We start from the raw sequence: 19361 nt of genomic DNA on the forward strand, positions 1-19361 counted from the left end.
CCCCCAAGTGATTTTAAGAATTGTTTAACGACGCTGATTCGAATACGATCCACGTCGGTTCCCAAAGGGGGTTGAGCTATGATTCAAATATGACCAAGAAACTCCCCAGTGAGCTCGGAAATATGCCAATCAAGTGGGTATCGACAGTTATGTTCTCTTTGGTTCGGATACGACCTATGTTTGAACAGGAAGCCCCCAAGTGATCATATATTTAACGGCTAGATTCTAATACGATCATAAGCCGGATCAGCCTCCAAGTGATCATGTGATATCATAATGAAAATAACCATGACACATTTACCTTTGGAGGGAAAAAAGGACAGAGGTCCTGCTTTATTATTCATCATAATATATACATGGCTATAGAAATATGTACATTATGAGAGCCGGTCAGGTGTAATAAGGCCGAAGCTGAGCTATATTCCACGGCCGGCGGGTCTCCTCCTCCGACTTACGTGAATCTTTGTGCTCTCGAATATCGATGAGGTAGTATGACCCATTGTGCAAGTTCTTGCTGACCACAAAGGGCCCTTCCCAAGGTGGGGATAGCTTGTGTGCATCTGTTTGATCCTGGATGAGCCGGAGCACTAAATCACCTTCCTGAAAGGTCCTGGACTTAACCCAGCGGCTGCGATAGCGGCGCGGGTCTTGTTGGTAAATCGCCGAGCAAGCTGCTGCTACATCACGTTGTTCGTCCAACAAGTCAAGATCATCTTGACGCGCCTGCTCATTATCTGCCTCGACATAAGCCGCCACTCGAGGCGAGTCATGACGGATGTCGCTAGGGAGGACCGCCTCAGCTCCGTAAACCATGAAGAAAGGTGTGTAACCCGTAGACCTGTTAGGAGTAGTATTGATGCTCCATAATACAGAAGGTAATTCCTCCACCCAACAACCCGGCGTCCGTTGCAAAGGGACCAAAAGCCGGGGCTTGATGCCCTTCAAGATTTCCTGATTGGCTCTCTCAGCTTAACCATTGGATTGAGGGTGAGCCACTGATGAAACATCAAGCCGAATATGCTCTCATTGACAAAAATCCGCCATGGCGCCTTTAGATAGATTGGTACCATTGTCAGTTATAATGCTGTGTGGAAAACCAAAGCGAAATATCACCTTTTTCATGAACTGAACCGCCGTGGCTGCGTCACACTTACTAACTGGCTCTGCCTCAACCCACTTCATGAACTTGTCAACCGCCACCAAAAGGTGGGTCTTCTTATCTTTGGACCTTTTGAAAGGCCCAACCATATCAAGCCCCCAGACTGCAAACGGTCAAGTGATTGGAATCATCCTCAACTCTTGAGCCGGCACGTGAGCCCGTCTTGAGAACTTCTGACAACCGTCACATTTACTGACCAAGTCCTCTGCATCAGCATGAGCCGTAAGCCAATAAAAACCATGATGAAAAGCCTTGGCCACAAGGGATTTTGAGCCGGCATGATGGCCACAATCCCCCTCGTGAACCTCTCGTAAAATTTCTTGACCCTCCTCAGGGGAAACACAACGCTGAAAAGCTCCAGTGACACTGCGATGATGCAGCTCGCCATTGAAAATTATCATTGACTTAGACCGCCGGGTTATTTGTCTGGCCAAAGTTTCATCCTCAGGCAATTCTCCCCGAGTCATGTAAGCCAAGTATGGCACTGTCCAATCTGGGATAACGTGGAGAGCCGCCACCAACTGTGCTTCTGGGTCAGGAACAGCCAAGTCTTCCTCTGTAGGTAACTTGACAGAGGGGTTATGCAGAGTATCCAAGAAAGTATTAGGCGGCACTGGCTTTCGCTGAGAGCCTAACCGGCTTAATGCATCAGCCGCCTCGTTCTTTCTGTGATCGATGTGCTCTACTTGGTAACCCTGAAAATGTCCAGCAATGGCATCAACTTCGCGGCGATAAGCCGCCATGAGGGGGTCCTTGGAATCCCACTTGCCTGACACTTGTTGGGCCACCAAATCTGAGTTGCCAAAGCACCTTACCCGGCTTAAGCTCATCTCCTTAGCCATCCGAAGACCATGGAGCAAGGCCTCGTACTCAGCTGCATTGTTAGTACAGGGAAACATCAACCGTAGTACATAACAAAACTTGTCACCTCGAGGGGAAGCTAACACAACTCCAGCCCCCGAGCCCTCCAATTGCCTGGATCCGTCGAAGTGAATAGTCCAGTATGTATTATCCGGTTTCTCTTCAGGCACCTGCAGCTCTGTCCAATCGTTGATGAAATCCACCAATGCTTGAGATTTGATAGCAGTGCGTGGCACGTACTTTAGACCATGAGGCCCGAGTTCTATGGCCCACTTAACAACTCTTCCTGTGGCTTCTCTGTTTTGGATGATATCTCCTAGGGGAGCAGAACTAACCACAGTGATAGGGTGGCCTTGGAAATATTGCTTAAGCTTCCGGCTTGCCATGAACACCCCATAAACAAGCTTCTGCCAATGTGGATACCGTTGCTTAGACTCAATAAGTACTTCACTGACGTAGTAAACCGGCCGCTAAACCGGATGTTCCTTACCCGCCTCCTTACGCTCCACCACCACAGCCACACTGACGGCTCGTGTGTTAGCGGCTACATACAACAACAAGGGCTCCTTATCGATAGGAGCAGCAAGGACTGGCGGCTCAGCCAGCTGTCTTTTCAAATCCTCAAAAGCAGCATTAGCAGCATCATTCCAGACGAAGTCATCTGTTTTCTTCATCATCTGATATAGTGGCATGGCCTTTTCACCTAACCGGCTTATAAACCGACTCAAAGCAGCGATGCGACCCGCCAGCCGCTGGACGTCATTTATGCACGCCGGCTTAGCCAGAGAGGTGATTGCCTTGATCTTCTCCGGGTTAGCTTCAATGCCTCTGTGAGAAACCAGAAAACCCAAGAGCTTGCCTGCAGGAACACCAAAAACACACTTGGCCGGGTTAAGCATCATCTTGTAGACCCAGAGATTATCAAAGGTCTCTCTCAGATCATCTATCAAGGTCTCCTTCTCTCTGGATTTGACCACGATATCATCCACATAGGCATGAACGTTGCGCCCAATCTGATTATGAAGACAATTCTGCACGCAACGCTGGTGAGTCGCATGTGCGCTCTTGAGCCCAAAAGGCATAGACACATAACAGAAGGCTCCAAAGGGAGTAATGAACGCCGTCTTCTCTTGGTCCTTAACAGCCATTTTGATCTGATGGTAACCAGAGTACGCATCCAAAAAACTCAAACGCTCACAACCTGCCGTAGCATCAATAATTTGATCAATACGGGGGAGAGCAAAAGGATCGGCCGGACAAGCCTTGTTTAAATCTGTATAGTCCACACACATACGCCAGGTGCCATTCTTCTTGAGCACGAGCACCGGGTTAGCTAACCATTCTGGATGAAAGACTTCAACGATAAACCCGGCCGCCAAGAGCCGGGCTACCTCCTCACCAATGGCTTTCCGCCTCTCCTCATTGCCTGACTGGCTTAAATTTCGGATCAATATTGAGAGTGTGCTCAGCGAGTTCTCTTGGTACACCCGGCATGTCAGAAGGTTTCCATGCAAAGATGTCCCTGTTCTCACGGATGAACTCGATGAGCGCGCCTTCCTATTTCGGATCCAGATTGGCACTGATGCTGAACTGCTTAGATGAGTCACCTGGAACAAAGTCAACAAGTTTAGTCTCATCGGCCGACTTAAATTTCATTACCGGCTCATGCTCCGTGGTTGGCTTTTTCAAAGACGTCATATCTGCCGGGTCAACATTATCCTTGTAAAACTTCAACTCCTCTGTTGCACAAACAGACTCAGCGTAAGCAGCGTCACCTTCCTCACACTCCAAGGCTATCTTTCGGCTGCCATGAACCGTAATGGTCCCATTGTGACCCGGCATCTTGAGCTGCAAATACACGTAACACGGCCGTGCCATGAACTTGGCGTAAGCCGGCCGCCCAAATAAAGCATGGTACGGGCTTCTTATTTTAACCACCTCAAAAGTCAGTTTTTCCGCCCTGTAGTTGTACTCATCTCCAAAGGGTACTTCCAGCTCGATCTTACCGACTGGATATGCCGACTTACCGGGCACCACCCCATGGAAAACAGTGTTGGACTGGCTGAGGTTTTTATCAGTTAATCCCATACGACGAAAGGTCTCATAATAGAGGATGTTGATGCTGCTGCCTCCGTCCATGAGCACTTTAGTGAATTTGTACCCCCCAACCTGAGGAGCCACCACCAAGGCCAGGTGACCCGGATTATCAACCCGGGGAGGGTGATCTTCCCTACTCCACACAATAGGCTGCTCAGACCATCTTAAATAGCGTGGAACCGCCGGCTCAACAGCATTTACAGCCCTCTTATGAAGCTTCTGGTCTCGCTTGCACAGACTGGTAGTAAACACATGATACTGTCCACCATTGAGCTGCTTTGGATTGGTCTGGTATCCCCCCTGCTGCTGCTGCTGATTACCCTGGCCAGATTGTTGATTAAATCCTCCTTGAAAATTCTGAGAATTGGAATTAGAGCCGCCGCCCAGGCCATGAAAGCCGCCGGCGCCTGAGCCGCCGCCCTGCCCATTGTTGCCATTAAAAGCGTTGGAATTTTTGAAGGCTTTCATGATTGCGCAGTCTTTCCATAGATGAGTGGCCGGCTTCTCCCTAGAGCCATGCCTTGGACAGGGCTCATTCAACAATTGCTCAAGCGTCGGGCCTGACCCGCCGGCTCGGGGAGGTGGTCTCCCCTTACGTCGATGGTTGTTACCCTGCGCATTGGTGTTGGCCACAAACTCCATACTGCCATCAGCCTTACGTTTGTTACCTCCCTGGTTCACCGGGTTATGCTGAGGGCCCTTGCCGTTGCCATTCTTCTTTCCCTTCCCTGTCCTTTCATCATCAGACGCGGGATCCTTGGTACTATCAGAGTCGGCGTACTTGACCAGAGCCGCCATCAGCGTACTCATATCATTGCAATCGCGCTTGAGCCGCCCGAGCTTCATCTTCAGGGGCGCAAAACGACAATTTTGCTCCAACATTAAGACTGCAGAGCCGGCATCCATCTTATCAGACGAATGTATTATCTCTTTGACCCGGCGAACCCAATGGGTTGTAGACTCGCCCTCTTGCTGCTTGTAGTTAGTCAAATCCACAATTGACATAGATTGTCTACATGTATCTTTGAAGTTTTGGATGAACCGGGCTTTTAGCTCTGCCCATGACCCGATAGAATTAGGCGGCAGTCCTTTCAACCAAGTGCGGGCAGTCCCATCCAACATCATGATGAAGTATTTGGCCATTGCCGCTTCGCTGACCTCCAGCAACTCCATAGCCATCTCGTAGGTCTCGATCCATGCTCCGGGTTGTAAATCAGCCGTGTAATTAGGTACCTTCCTAGGTCCTTTGAAATCCTTGGGCAGACGTTCATTACGGAGAGCCGGCACCAGACAAGGGACACCTCCGGTCCTCATAGGTACGCCCGCCTCGATAGAAGCCATCGGATAAACCAGGAGGGGCTGGTAAGCTGTCAGCTGAGCCGCCTGCTCCGCCTCTTGTCGTGCTCTGTCTTGGTCTACCGCGTTAAAGGCTCCATTATGTGCCGGGCCGTGGCCAGCTGGCAAGTCACGGCGCCGGACGTTGCTTGAGCCGGTCGCTGAAACCATGTGTCTACTATAACTTGGGCTCCGGTTTGGATGAGGGGTTGAATGAATCCTGTCCCGGCTATATGAATATGCCTCCTGTTGCGCCAGAGCCGTCTGAAGAAGTTCTCTGACCCGGCGGGTTTCGACCACTGTCGGAGAGTCGCCCTCGACTGGGAGAGCCGCCAGCCGCGCCGCTGCGGCGATCATGTTTTCCAACGGGTTGGCATAATGACCCGATGGTATAGGCACGTATTGAGGCGGGGCAGTGTTCACACGGGGAGGCCCCATCACTTGCGGTTGAATCGGTGTTCCAGCCCCGGGTGTCGTGATTTCTGGCGGGTTACTGGGCCCTGCACCAGACGTGTTGAAGAGGTTTCGAGGATCGTAAACCAGAGGGAGTCGAGATTGAGCCTTCTGATGCCTCCTTCTCATGATCTCATTGGATGCGTTCTGATCCATCGTGAGCCGGAAAGACTGCGCCTGAATCAGCTGAGTCTGGGCGTCGAGAGCCGCCCGCTCTGCAGCCATCCTGATCCCTTCCGCTGCCAGATCTTCCTTGGCTCTTGCTATGTCCAATTTTAGTTGTGCTACTTCTGCATCATGTTGAGCTTGATCCGCCAGGACGACCGTGGCAGTTAACAGGGCCGTCATCTTATCTGTGAGATCCATTAGCACCTGAGCCGGCGAGTGCACCGGGCCTCCTGCCCCAGCGGCGGGGTTTTGAACAGGTTGTGTGCCGGCCATGAAGATTCCAACCCGGCTTGGCGGCTCAAAGGGGTCCAGAATACTGTCGCCATCGGAACAACCCCTGAGCCTGCCATCTTGAAGTTGATATAACGTGTTGGTCTCATCTGTGGACGACTCGCCGTCAGAGCGGGCGGCCGTCTCATCGCTAGATCCAGATCCTTCAGGGAGTCCTCCATGGACGCATCCCACGAAAGCACGCTTCAAGGCAGGCAGAGTCCGGGCGGGTCTCGCACGCTGAGCCGTCTCGACGAGGTCGGTGCAGAGGTCTGGCTCAGGGCCCGGCTCGCCAATCTTGCCAATGAAAACATGGATTCCGCCGAAGGGGACCCGGTACCCGTACTCGATTGAGCCGGCGTCGGGGCCCCAGCCTGCGTCGTCGATGTAGAGCTTGCGCGACGACTCTTGGTCATCCGGCCCACCACGTACCCTTGAGCCCTTCGAAGCTGCCCTTCAAGAACTCAAATCCACCGTGCGCTGGCCCCACGGTGGGCGCCAACTGTCGTGGAATTATCACGGCAGATGTCCTCGTGCAAGGACTTAGTCGTGGAGCCATCGCAACTAGGAAGATTAAAGGGGTTAAACGGGACAAAGGACACGAGGATTATACTGGTTCGGCCCCTTACGGTGAAGGTAAAAAGCCTACTCCAGTTGAGGTTGGATTACTTAGGGTTTCGATGACCAGGAAGCTAAACCGCTGCGCCTAGTTGGCTTGAACTCTTAACTATTTTTGCCTTACACTATAAGTCATGCCTTAACGGCGGGTTATCACTATGGGGCTTGGCTGCCTAATCCTATTCTATCGGGCTCATCATACCCTGAGAACTGCCCGCAAGCTTACAGATACGCCAATTATCCATGATGCTTTTTCATAGCTTACCAGGCTTGCTGCCTGGTGAACACCTAGTCACGACGCGTGCATATAAACAGCTTCCGTCGATTCTCCGTAAGCGATGTGGCACTAAAGCACTTTTTTCCTTTTTGAGCGGTGGCACTAACAAAGTACTAAAACGGCACTACGTTTTTTTGTTTCCAAGAACTCCTCGACCAAAAGTGTGCACCTCTTGTCTAGCGCAAACAGAATTGGGCTCCATGGGAGGCGAACCCTATTATTCGTCTGAACTCGGCTCGGCCCATTTCGCTCGCGTATTCATCAAAGCGCAAAAAATCAGCGAGAAGTGAGAATCGAACCAAGGATTTCCTGGTTCACAGCGCACTCTGGTAACCACCCTGCCATAAGAACTTGGTGCGCAAACTCAATCACCTTCTTGCTTTATCGTCTCTTCTTTCCTTTTTTCTGTTTTTTGTTTTTCATTTATTTCTGTTTTCTTTTTTTTATTTTTCCTTCTTCCTCGTTGCATGATTTTTTTTCAAATATATCCACGTTTTTAAATTGACGAACGTTTTTCTAATTCAACGAATTTTTTCCACATTTGATAAAAAAATCAATTCGATGAGCTTTTTCCAAATCCGATGAACTTTTTGTCAAGATTGATGAATTTTTCCTTTAAATTTGTGAACTTTTTTCCAATTCGATGAACTATTTTTTCAAACTCCATGAACTTTAAGTCAAAAACGATGAACCTTTTTTTGAAAACGATGAACGCTTTTTTGAAACGGAAAAGCTTACCTTCAACCGGCTGATGCGCGCGCGAGCGTTCGCCGTTTGCGTAGCCGTTAGATCAATCCTGATCAAGCAGCCATGCTGGCCACATGGCAGTCCCGCGCGATGAGTCGTTTTCTTGCAATAAGGGTCTTGTTTCAGTTGATTTCTGCAACACAGGACTAGTTTCAGAAAGAAAGAAAAAACGATTCAGTGGTGAAGGTTTTTTTCTGCAACTGGGTATTGTTTCAAAAATTTCTGCAACATATCTTTTGTTTCAGAAAGAATAGAAATGTTTCTGTTGTGAAGTTTTTTTTTCTGCAACAAGGGTTTTGTTTCAGAAACATAGCCCGAGCTGCAGCGCCGCAGGAACGCCCGACGTTAGAGAGTGAGTGGTCAGCCATTGCAACATGAGGCATGTTTTAGAAACATAGCTCCGGTTGCAGAAAACGCCGAAGAAGCGTCGGGCGTGAGAGGTCGCCGCCGTCGTGCTCGATTGGATTTAACTGCTGCTCGCGGGGATGAGACGGAGGAGGAGCAGCAACTCCGGCGAGCACGGCAAGGACTAGTTCCCTGGCGCGCCGGCGGCAGCGATTTGGCGGTGGTGGCGACTGCCGCCGCACTGGGCATAGCTGTGGCAGGACGACAGTGAGGGGATTCTGTTACCGAAACTGAGCGGCTGTTGCAGGAAGTAGGGAGGTGGTCACGCGCGTGCGATGGTTAGATCAGACGGTTGTCAGGGCGCTCATCCAACGGTGCTCCATGCGGCGGATGTTTCTAATACATCCGCCGGAAGACGCGTAGCGGCACCCTTTTTGAAAATGATGAACTTTTTAAACTTTTTCATAAAAAACTTTCCAAAATCGGTGAACTTTTCTTCAAAAATTATGAACTATTTCTCAAAATCGATGAACTTTTTTTAAGTTTGTGATTTTTTTCTCAAAATTGATGACATTTTTAAATTCACGATTTATAAAAGTAAATAAAAATGATAAATAAATAGCCATACTACTTCATGCATAGTTAGCGCAATTAAAATCACAGGTGTCCAATCATTGTGGTAGTCCGCTAAGCTCGAAGAAGCCTTGCCTTCGCGAGCGATGCGAGTTCGATTCCTGAAGCAGCAACGTTTTTGCGTTTTTCTGGCAATTTCTGTTCGCTGCCTTTCCCATCGCGGGCTAGCCCAACAAGGTGCTGCAGCGGGCGCGGAACAGGAGCTCCTATTTCGTGTGCGTGCTTTCGGCCGGCCCTGATTTCTTTTCGGTAATTTTTTCTATTTTCTGTTTTTTCTTCTATAGTATAATTTTTTTGGGGATTTAAAAACAGTTCGGCATTTCAAATATGGTTGGGATTTCAAAAATAAATAAATAATGTTAATGAGTTTGAAAAATTGTTCTTGAATTCAAAAAATATATATAATTCAAAAAAATGTTCATATAATTTAAAAAAAGATCATTAATTTAAATTAATTGCAAATTCAGTATATGTTAAAAAAATATAAATTGTTCACGAATTTGTATAAAATGTCCTCGAATTTGAAATATGTTCACGGGTACATAAAATTTTTCATAAATTTGAAAAGTTCATTATTTTGAAAAATGTTCACAAAATTTTGAAAAATATGTTTGATAAATGAAAACTAACAAAGAAAAAAGAAAGGACAGAGCAAAAATGATAAAAGTGAAAAGAAGATAACACAAAAAACACGGTCTGGGAAGGTTTAGAACCTAACCTTCCCAATAACCGGGAAAAAGCTAATTGAGCTGGCTCAAAAAAGTACGCGCGGGGTGCTAGGGGTGCGCGCGTGGTCGCTAACGTGACCCGCGAGCCAAATAACATTGGTCCAAGCATGAAACGGAGCACGGACCTCTCAAAATAAAAAATATTTGATAAGATACAATTGTTCATGCCAGTTCATCAATAAAGCGGGGACTGGTTAAGCCAACACGTGGTGTTATCCCCACGACGACCATAATCCACTAAGCAAAGTGCAACTCGATTTTGTTCACGAGAAACTTAAAAGAATTAAATACTCTATTCTCCAACAAGCCCTTCATCTCATCAATAACTAGATTATACCCCGTGCGTTGCTGCAGGAAATATTGTCTAAAGTTACTCATCAACAGACTCTCCTAAAAGGATCGATAAAACGAAGAATAAACGATTCTTATTTGAGCATACTTTAGGATGATACATAGGTAACTAATTTCAAACCTCCAACTTATATCATGAAAGCTTGGATGGGGGAGGCTAGTATAGGATCTCACATTAGGTGAGATCAATTACAAAAATTTATATTTAGACATTTCAAAAAAAACTGAAATTATTTGACAGCATATCTACGGGGTGTGGCTATAACCCTAAAAAACAGCTTAAAAATCAATGTACAGTTAGAGAATTAAAAAAGACAAATTTGAATGTGAACAGTAGCAGCTTTGGGCGACAGTGTTTTGACATTATTCACATCTGATTTCTCTTTTTTGTTTCATTTAGTGTAGGTCAAATTAGGAGCTAAAACCTTTTTAGATTGTACATCAAACATTGATGTGTGTCTACAATTCATAAGCCCGGATGTCGCAAGCGCGTACCGCAGCTGCCGCGGCCTCTTCCATGTGTGGGGTCGCTTCAATGACCTCATCCACGCGTGCAGCCATGACAATTGCGCCATCTTCCTCACATTCATTTACCAGAGAGCAGTCCCATCGTAGTGAAAAGCTTGTCATTATGTATGGTCCACTGTTCATTCGAGATAGGGAGAGGATCACCAATCTGAACTACATCTACAACAACGACGACGTATAGGCTGTGAACATGCTTCGAATGTGAAGAGCGTCATTTCCCATGCTTGTGAATACCTTTAGGAGCAGGGGCCACTTGAAGATAGCATCCACACCACTGTGGAAGAGCAAGTTGTCGTGTTCCTGCATGTCGTCAGTGAGAATCAGAGTTTCATGATTATTCACAACACATACAAGAGATCTAGTGAAACATTTTCTCGGCATTTCAAGCAAGTCTTGTATGATATTAGGGAGCTCAGAGGGGAGATGATCAAGGCACCAATCGGGCAAACTTCGCACAAGATTCACACTAGCTCAAGATGGTATCAGTATTTCAAGGTGAGCATTACTCGTATTTCATGTCATAACATGATTGCAATGTTGTCATCAACCATAAGAATACGTTTTCATGCCATCATAGGATTGTATTGGCGCCATAGATGGTACTCACATCACTGATAAAGTGCCGACGACACAAGTTGCAGCATACATGGGTAGAAAGCACTACACGAGCCAGAATGTGCTTGTTGCTCTTGACTTCGATCTGAAGTTCACATATGTGTTGACTGGTTGGGAAGGATGAGCCCATGATGCTAACATTCTTGCTGACAGCATGGCAATGCCTGATGGCATCAATAGCCCCGATTGCAAGTTATACCTAGGAGATGCTGACCATGCATGTTGGCCTGGTGTTCTTCCACCCTTCACGAAAACCAGGTACCATCTGAAAGAGTTCTCTTCTAGGAACTATCCTAGGACTGCGCAAGAATTGTTCAATCTCAGACACTCCAGCCTTAGAGTCATGGTTGGGAGGGCATTTGGAGCTTTGAAGAATTGATTTAAGATCCTAGATCAGAAGCCATTCCACCCTTACCCCACTAAAGTTAGGCTTGTTCTAGCATGTTGCATTCTGCATAAAGTGGATCCTTCAATGGGGTTATAATGAGTTGGTGCCGGAGGAGGAAGATTTGACGGCTAATGATGATGACTCCAGTCATGGTATGGAGGCACATGACAATGAAGCTTGGAAGAGCAAAAGGTTGGAATATATTGATGCAATGTGGGCAAACAAAGGAACCACAAGGATCTGAAGAACAACAACAACGACGTCAGGAGAGGAAGAAGCAGAAGATGATGATGATGATGATGATGATGATGATGATGATGAAGCAACAACAACAACAACAACATCAAAAGAGAAAGAAGAAGCAATAACATAGGATGGACTCCCCCTATTTCGGCATCGATGAACTTCCATATGTTGAGCCATATGATTCTTAACCTATAGCGCTATTTGTCCGTATCTAGGTTGAACTACTATTTGATTGCAAGCATGTTTAATTCATACTACATATGTGGTGCGATGTTCTATAGTGTAGTGCGTAGTGTGTGGTAAGGTCACCAAATGGTGCAATGTGTAGTGAGAAGAGGTGAGCACATCACAGCCGTGCACAACCAAACACCATGTTTTGCACATTCACAACCTTAGACCTGAACTACATGGTAACCAAACGCCAGGCATGGAAGTGCTTACTGGTGCAAAGCATGGTACCAAACGATATGCGGAACATGGTTTCCCCCCTACATTAGCTCAGTCTGTCCCAAGTCGGCCACATACGCAAAATAGCCAAAAATCCATGCAAATAACCAAACACATCCGTGGTGATACTGTTTCCAACACCATATGCATCAAATACCAGATGAAGCATCTCCGTCGTAACCGTCTTGCTCAGTTGGCTCACGATAACACTAAGAGATGTGCATGTAGTCACCTCTAGCTCTCAAGACAATACACCGAACATGTGGTAAGCAACTTGAGGTTGTGGAAGCACTCGAAATTCGAGCTAACCAGAGTCCAGTACTACGGGATCTCGGGCGTGAATCAATCGAATTGACGAACAACTAAGTTCACCAACCTTCTTGTGGGATTTTACAGCCCTACTCAAGAGAATCTAGCCACACACACCTAAGCAGCGAAATCCCACCAAATTGTCCCAAATGTAAAAACTTGTTGCCGTGGAGATCATTCGACATGAGGAAAGGAGATCATTCCTATTGGTGACATTTCCTAGAAAAAACGTTGCAATAAATTTCAAAGGAGGCCTAGATATCTGCTGAATTAATCATATAGTTCCCCCGCAAAAAATAAAAATAATCATAGTTCAAATTTACATGTTTTTGGTAAATAAATCGGATTTGCACCGTGGTGGACTCGTTTTCTTTTTCCTTTCTGAGGGGAGCAAACCGTGGTGGACTCGTGGTCTCACACCTCCACCGAATCGAACACACACCGCGCCACAGAGTGGCCATATAGCATCCTTGCTTGCAGAGAAAGTTGATTGAAGGAAGCCAGACAGAAAAGGGGGAAGGGTCCGATCCGGGACGAGAACTCCTCCGCCCAACCAGCCTCCGCGCCGCATCCAAACAGATCCACACCCGAAATCCCCGAAACCCTCGCCGGCGACCATGGGGCAGGGCACGCCGGGCGGCATGGGCAAGCAGGGCGGCGCCCCGGGCGACCGCGGCAAGCCGGGCGGCGACGGCGACAAGAAGGACAAGAAGTTCGAGCCGCCCGCCGCGCCGTCCCGGGTCGGCCGCAAGCAGCGCCGCCAGAAGGGGCCCGAGGCGGCCGCCCGCCTCCCCGGCGTCGCGCCGCTCTCCAAGTGCCGCCTCCGCCTCCTCAAGCTCGACCGCGTCAAGGACTACCTCCTCATGGAGGAGGAGTTCGTCGCCGCGCAGGAGCGCCTCCGCCCCACCGAGGAGAAGACGGAGGAGGACCGCTCCAAGGTCGACGACCTCCGCGGCACCCCCATGAGCGTCGGCTCCCTCGAGGAGATCATCGACGAGAGCCACGCCATCGTCTCCTCCTCCGTCGGCCCCGAGTACTACGTCGGCATACTCTCCTTCGTCGACAAGGACCAGCTCGAGCCAGGCTGCTCCATCCTCATGCACAACAAGGTACGCTGCTGCTGCCGCTGCCCGTGGCCCGGATCCATCTAGTTTGCTCTCTCGATCTGCATACCTGGTGAGGCTAGGGTTCGGATCTTAGGGGGAATTCGTTAACCATAACAAGTCAATTGAAGCCTGTTCAGTCTAGGACCTTATAGGTCGCTCAGAGAATTTGGGATCTGCGTGTAGTCTGAAGTCAGAGAGATCGGAATTGAAGGAATCTGGTGAAATTTTCATTCTAATCTGAATTGCTCAAATATGTGCGCAAGTGAACTGAACCTTAAAACGAGTCTCATAAGGATTGGTACGATGCTGAGGATTGCGTAGTTTGCGTTGTGAAGCTTTTCATATCTGGTAGAGCACTGCGGTCAGTTGGTTTCTGCAATTAATTAGACTTATTATTTAAAGGTTCACTCCTGAAATCTAGACAACTAGCTGTATGGTGTAGTTCTGCAAGGCTTCAATTGACTTGTTATGGTTGATGAATTCCAAAGCTAGTTTGCTTTGCTTTGGATCTTAGGGGGAACTCATCAGCCATAACAAGTCAAAATCCTAGGGAAACTCATTATAACAAGTAACAACTAACAATGGCCATGTGATGTGTAGTTCTGAAACTCGTTTTTGGTGTGATCAATATGTGAGAGGGTTGTCAATGCATGTGCAGGTGCGCAATCATTTTGGTAGACATAAAAGCATTATATTCCTTATATTATGTACCCCCGCCGTAGTGATGTAAACGCTCTTATATTTCTTTACAGAGGGAGTATTTACTATGTTACTGATATATTCAGTAGAAGGAAAGGGTGGGCACCAATGGTTCTCAGGATAGTTGGTTGACAGTCTATAAAATAGCTGTTGCATTCAAGAGATTATGACTCTGTTTCGTGTTCTTTGGTTTTGTTTTAGCTGTGTTGTCAGCTTTGAGGAAGTTTTTTCTGTTGTTAGGAGGATGTTCTTGGTTCTGTGTTGTGTTGTTGGGGCTTTTGCTTCAACGGATTACTTGTATTAACCTGTGTTATCAGCTTCCAGCAATGAAAGCTGGGGGAACCCCTTAATTCAAAAAATAAATAAATGTTACTTTAGTTCTTATCTCTTAGGCTTGGTATTGTGTTCAATATCTGAGTAGCCATGAAACAGGTGTAGTATTTGTTTATTTTCATCACAAAACATAAAACTATTGTGATTTCCTTCATAGGGGCTCAGGGAACTTTCCTACTCTTTCCATAGATACTGCCCATTGCACATAACTGTCATGCAGCCTGTAAATAGATGTTATGATGGCTCACAAGATACAATTTTCCAGGTTCTTTCTGTGGTTGGAATTCTGCAAGACGAAGTTGACCCTATGGTATCTGTGATGAAAGTTGAGAAAGCTCCGCTGGAATCATATGCGGACATTGGTGGGTTAGATGCTCAGATTCAAGAAATAAAAGAGGCGGTTGAGCTTCCACTAACCCACCCCGAGTTATATGAAGACATTGGAATAAGGCCACCCAAGGGGGTCATATTATATGGAGAACCGGGAACAGGGAAAACTCTACTTGCCAAGGTCAGTGTTCTGGCCTTCGCACTAGACATCTGTTGCTTATTTTCTTTGAGGAGCATTTCAGGCTTCAGTCCTCTTAAATTCATTGCAGGCTCTAATATTTTTCCGAATTGTTGCTTTATTTTGCATTATATACCTTTTAAATATCATTTATTTGAGTGCTGATGTATGACCTGTGGTTACTTGAAATTGTTACTGCAGGCTGTTGCTAACTCCACATCCGCAACTTTCTTACGTGTTGTTGGAAGTGAACTTATTCAGAAGTACCTTGGCGACGGTCCAAAACTAGTTAGAGAACTATTTAGAGTGGCGGATGAGCTTTCCCCCTCGATAGTCTTCATCGATGAAATCGATGCAGTTGGAACAAAGAGGTATGATGCTCATTCAGGAGGGGAGCGTGAGATTCAGAGAACTATGTTGGAGCTGCTGAACCAGCTAGATGGTTTTGACTCACGTGGAGATGTTAAAGTTATTCTAGCTACAAATCGCATTGAAAGTCTTGATCCAGCCTTGCTTCGCCCTGGCCGAATAGACCGAAAGATAGAATTCCCTCTTCCGGACATTAAGACTAGGCGGCGGATCTTCCAGGTACCTTTTAAATCAGTCTATGTTGATCTTAACATTACAGAATGCAGTCTTGTTTGGTTCTTATGAACATCATAAAATCTTGCAGATACACACGGCGAAGATGACATTGTCAGACGATGTGAACCTGGAAGAGTTTGTCATGACTAAGGATGAGTTTTCTGGTGCTGACATCAAAGCAATATGCACCGAATCTGGCTTGCTTGCTTTGAGAGAGCGTAGGATGAAGGTAAGGATGGACTTTTTATCTCTAGTTCAAATAGTAAAACTTTGTTTTGGGGAGTTCACTGAAGTATACCTCTATTTCTAGCTGGCATCTGTACCACAGAATTATGGTTTTGCATGTGGATGATAGATAAGCATATAGTTTTTGTTGCATGAGCATTATCACTTTCTGTTATGTATGTTCTCCCCCCCTGGCAGTTAGGCAGTAGAACTTCAGATTATAGGCTATACTATTGGAGGAAGCCAATAAGCACCATTTATTTAGCAACAAACTTGTTTTCTAATTCATGGCTCAGAACATTTCTGTTCTATATACTAATATGTCGGTCTGGTACCAGTCTATCATGTTCAGGGTATTAAGTTTTGGCACACGTCTTGTGCCATCTATAAGTTGTAATTAATGCCGGAAAATGCTACATGTATACTTCCATGTACTTGATCTGCTGTTTCCTGATTTCCCTAGGTGACGCACGCTGACTTCAAGAAGGCAAAGGAGAAGGTCATGTTCAAGAAGAAGGAAGGCGTGCCGGAGGGGCTTTACATGTGATGAATTGTGCACCTGTCTTCACTACCAGAATGATGTTGTGTAGTGATAATATATTTGGTATCGTGGGATATGTTTCCCCGGTTTGGAGAATAGGCGCAAATTTGTTTGTAACATTTTCTTCGCCTGAATGGTTGGATAATTGAATAGTTTGTTGTACTACGATCTGTTGACTCCTTTCTTCCGAAGTACTGAATCATAAGCTTGAATCGCAATGGCCAGTTATTAAAACCGTGGCATTCTGGTGCTTCTCTCAAATTCATTCCAGGTGGCATTGATGTTGAGCAAATATAAGCTGCAACCGGATAGCTATGCTCTGTTGTGCCATGGTTGTTACTGGATAATCGAAATTGGATTGCATACAAAGGAAGTAGGAAAACTAATTTTTATATGTCCTTTGACGGAATGCAATTCAAACTACATATGCAAGGACTGTACAGTATGCCTCTTCAACTTGAGCATTAAATATTTTTGCAAGAAGGTTTTTGTGATCAAACGAGACGACTCTTGTATTTCGTCGCCTTTATGAGTCAATGTCACTTAAGGTGTTGTTCATCCGCATGAGCCTGTTTTTAATCCATAAAACAAGGATTTGTCTCATTCGATCCTGGATGCAGCTCCCCACATGCCAGTGGCCCAATGGCGGACGTCAGGGGATCCTTGTTCAAAGGTACTAGCGCTTTTTAGAAATCAGACCTCCAATGCAAAGGTGCTTATATGTGGTGCTAAATACATTAAATAGCTTAGCAACTCAACTTTCTAATGCATAAGTGCTTAGAGCATCTCTAGCCGTTGGCCCCTCAGGGGCGCCTAAAATCGCCGCCTGGGGGTGAGCCGGCGCAAAAAAATGGCCTGGGGGCGAGTTGGTCCCCAGCCGCCGGCCCCAGGGCCGCCCCCAGACACGTCTAAATTTTTTCAAAAAAGAAAACGTTCGGCGAAGTTCGGCTAAACACGTCTAAATTTCGGTAAACTTTGGCATATATTAGACATGTTCGCGGCTTTTTACATAGCAAATATATCTAAAAAGGGAACTGGCTGAACGCGGAGTAGTCGCCGTCGTCGCCGCCATCCTCACCGCCGTCGTCATCATCGGCCTTCTCCTCCTTAACGCGGCCCTCCCTGGTGGACCCCTGACCGGCATCGCCATGGCGGACTGGTGGCGGCGGCGCGTCGTCGTCATCGCTGTCTTCGAGGACGACGACTCCTCCTTCGTCGCGGCCCCGGCGGCGCTGCTCGAAGCGGCGCACTGGCGCTCCCTCGCCATCTTCAGGGAGTCCTTGCACGCCCATTCCAGGGCTGCGTCGTCGTCGAGCTCCACGTCGCCGTGTTCCGTCTTCACGGCGAGGAGACCCGGCTCCGTCTTTGGCTTGACGAAGCGCGGAGGAGCCGACGAGGAGGCGCGCCGGCCGCCCTCGTTGATGACGATGCCGGCGCTGCGAGTGCGCCGGCCGAGCGGCGTCTCCGCCGCGGGCCCGACCTTGACGCCAAGCAGCGCCGGAGAACCGGAGGAGTGGGAAGAAGACCGTGAGGAGGAGTGCGAGGAGGAAGACGAGGAGGAGACGAACCTCCTGGGCATCCATTGCCCGGCGCGTCGGCGGTGGGCCGGGGCGGCCGCCCTCGCCGGGGGAGGGTATGCCAGCGGCGGGTTGTTGCCGCCCTCAAGGTGCGTCAGCACACACTCGAGCGTGCGGCCGGGGACGCCCCACCACAGGTGGCGCTCCTCGCTGTTCTTCGTGCCGCCCACCACCGGCGCCCCGTTGGTGGACGCCAGCCTCTGCTGCTGACGGCGCTCGAAGTACGCCGCCCACGCCGCGTGGTTGTCGCCGGCGTACTGGGGGAGGGCGAGCTGCTCGTCGGTGAGGGAGGCACGCACGATCTCTACCTCGGCGGCGAAGTAGGGGGAGCACGCCACGGCGTCGGGCAACCGGGGAATGGGCACTCCCCCGTTGCTGAATCTCCACCCCGTCGGCCCGGCGCGCATGTCCGGTGGCGCCGGGATGTTGGCCTCGAAAAGGAACCACGACTCCTGTTCGCGGAGCGAGCGGCGGCCGAAGCCGTTGGCCGCCGCCTCGTCGTCGGGGAAACGTTCGGCCATCGGGGCTGTCGGTGGGGGAGGGAGAGGGAGGGCTCGGCGGCGGCGCACGGGAGAGGGAGAGCTCGGCGGCTAGGGCCGGTGTGGCCAGAGGCGAGGGTGGCCACCGGCTTATATAGCCGCGCCCGTGTGTACGCGTGGCGGGAGGGGAGGCGTCGCCGCGCCGCCCCGTGACGCGCCACCCGTGAGGAATCAATGGCAACGCTGACCGGCGGCGGCAGCGCATCAGCCTTGGCATTGATTTTCGCGGGAACCGAGGCGATGAAGGCGACGAAGCGCCCGTCTCACTGACTCGGCGGGCCCGCGGCTGCTTCGCGCCAAAACAACTTGCCCCGGCGCCCCCAGGCGCCCCCCAGCGCGCCGGGTTCGGCCTGTTGGGGAACGTAGCAGAAATTCAAAATTTTCTACGCATCACCAAGATCAATCTATGGAGTAATCTAGCAACGAGGGGAAGGGGAGTGCATCTACATACCATTGTAGATCGCAATGCGGAAGCGTTGCAAGAACGCGGATGAGGGAGTCGTACTCGTAGCGGTTCAGATCGCGGTTGAGTCCGATCTAAGCGCCGAACCACGGCGCCTCTGCGTTCAACACACGTGCAGCCCGGTGACATCTCCCACGCCTTGATCCGGCAAGGAGAGAGGGAGAGGTTGGGGAAGACTCCGTCCAGCAGCAGCACAACGGCATGGTGGTG

The 19361-nt window shown here is 48.6% G+C and overlaps 1 protein-coding gene across 1 annotated transcript; it reads left to right on the forward strand.

The window, feature by feature from the left end:
• The first annotated feature begins 12977 nt into the window (after positions 1-12977).
• LOC109768457 (26S proteasome regulatory subunit 4 homolog) lies at positions 12978-16806 on the forward strand. Its single transcript, XM_020327173.4, has 5 exons — positions 12978-13684; positions 14979-15224; positions 15423-15809; positions 15895-16035; positions 16495-16806. Exons 1-5 carry the CDS (start codon positions 13193-13195, stop codon positions 16576-16578), a joined length of 1350 nt encoding a protein of 449 aa, XP_020182762.1. The 5' UTR covers positions 12978-13192; the 3' UTR covers positions 16579-16806.
• Positions 16807-19361: the final 2555 nt, after the last annotated feature.

The sequence above is a fragment of the Aegilops tauschii genome, chromosome 2 (genome assembly GCF_002575655.3).
Source record: "Aegilops tauschii subsp. strangulata cultivar AL8/78 chromosome 2, Aet v6.0, whole genome shotgun sequence".
NCBI lineage: Eukaryota > Viridiplantae > Streptophyta > Magnoliopsida > Poales > Poaceae > Aegilops > Aegilops tauschii.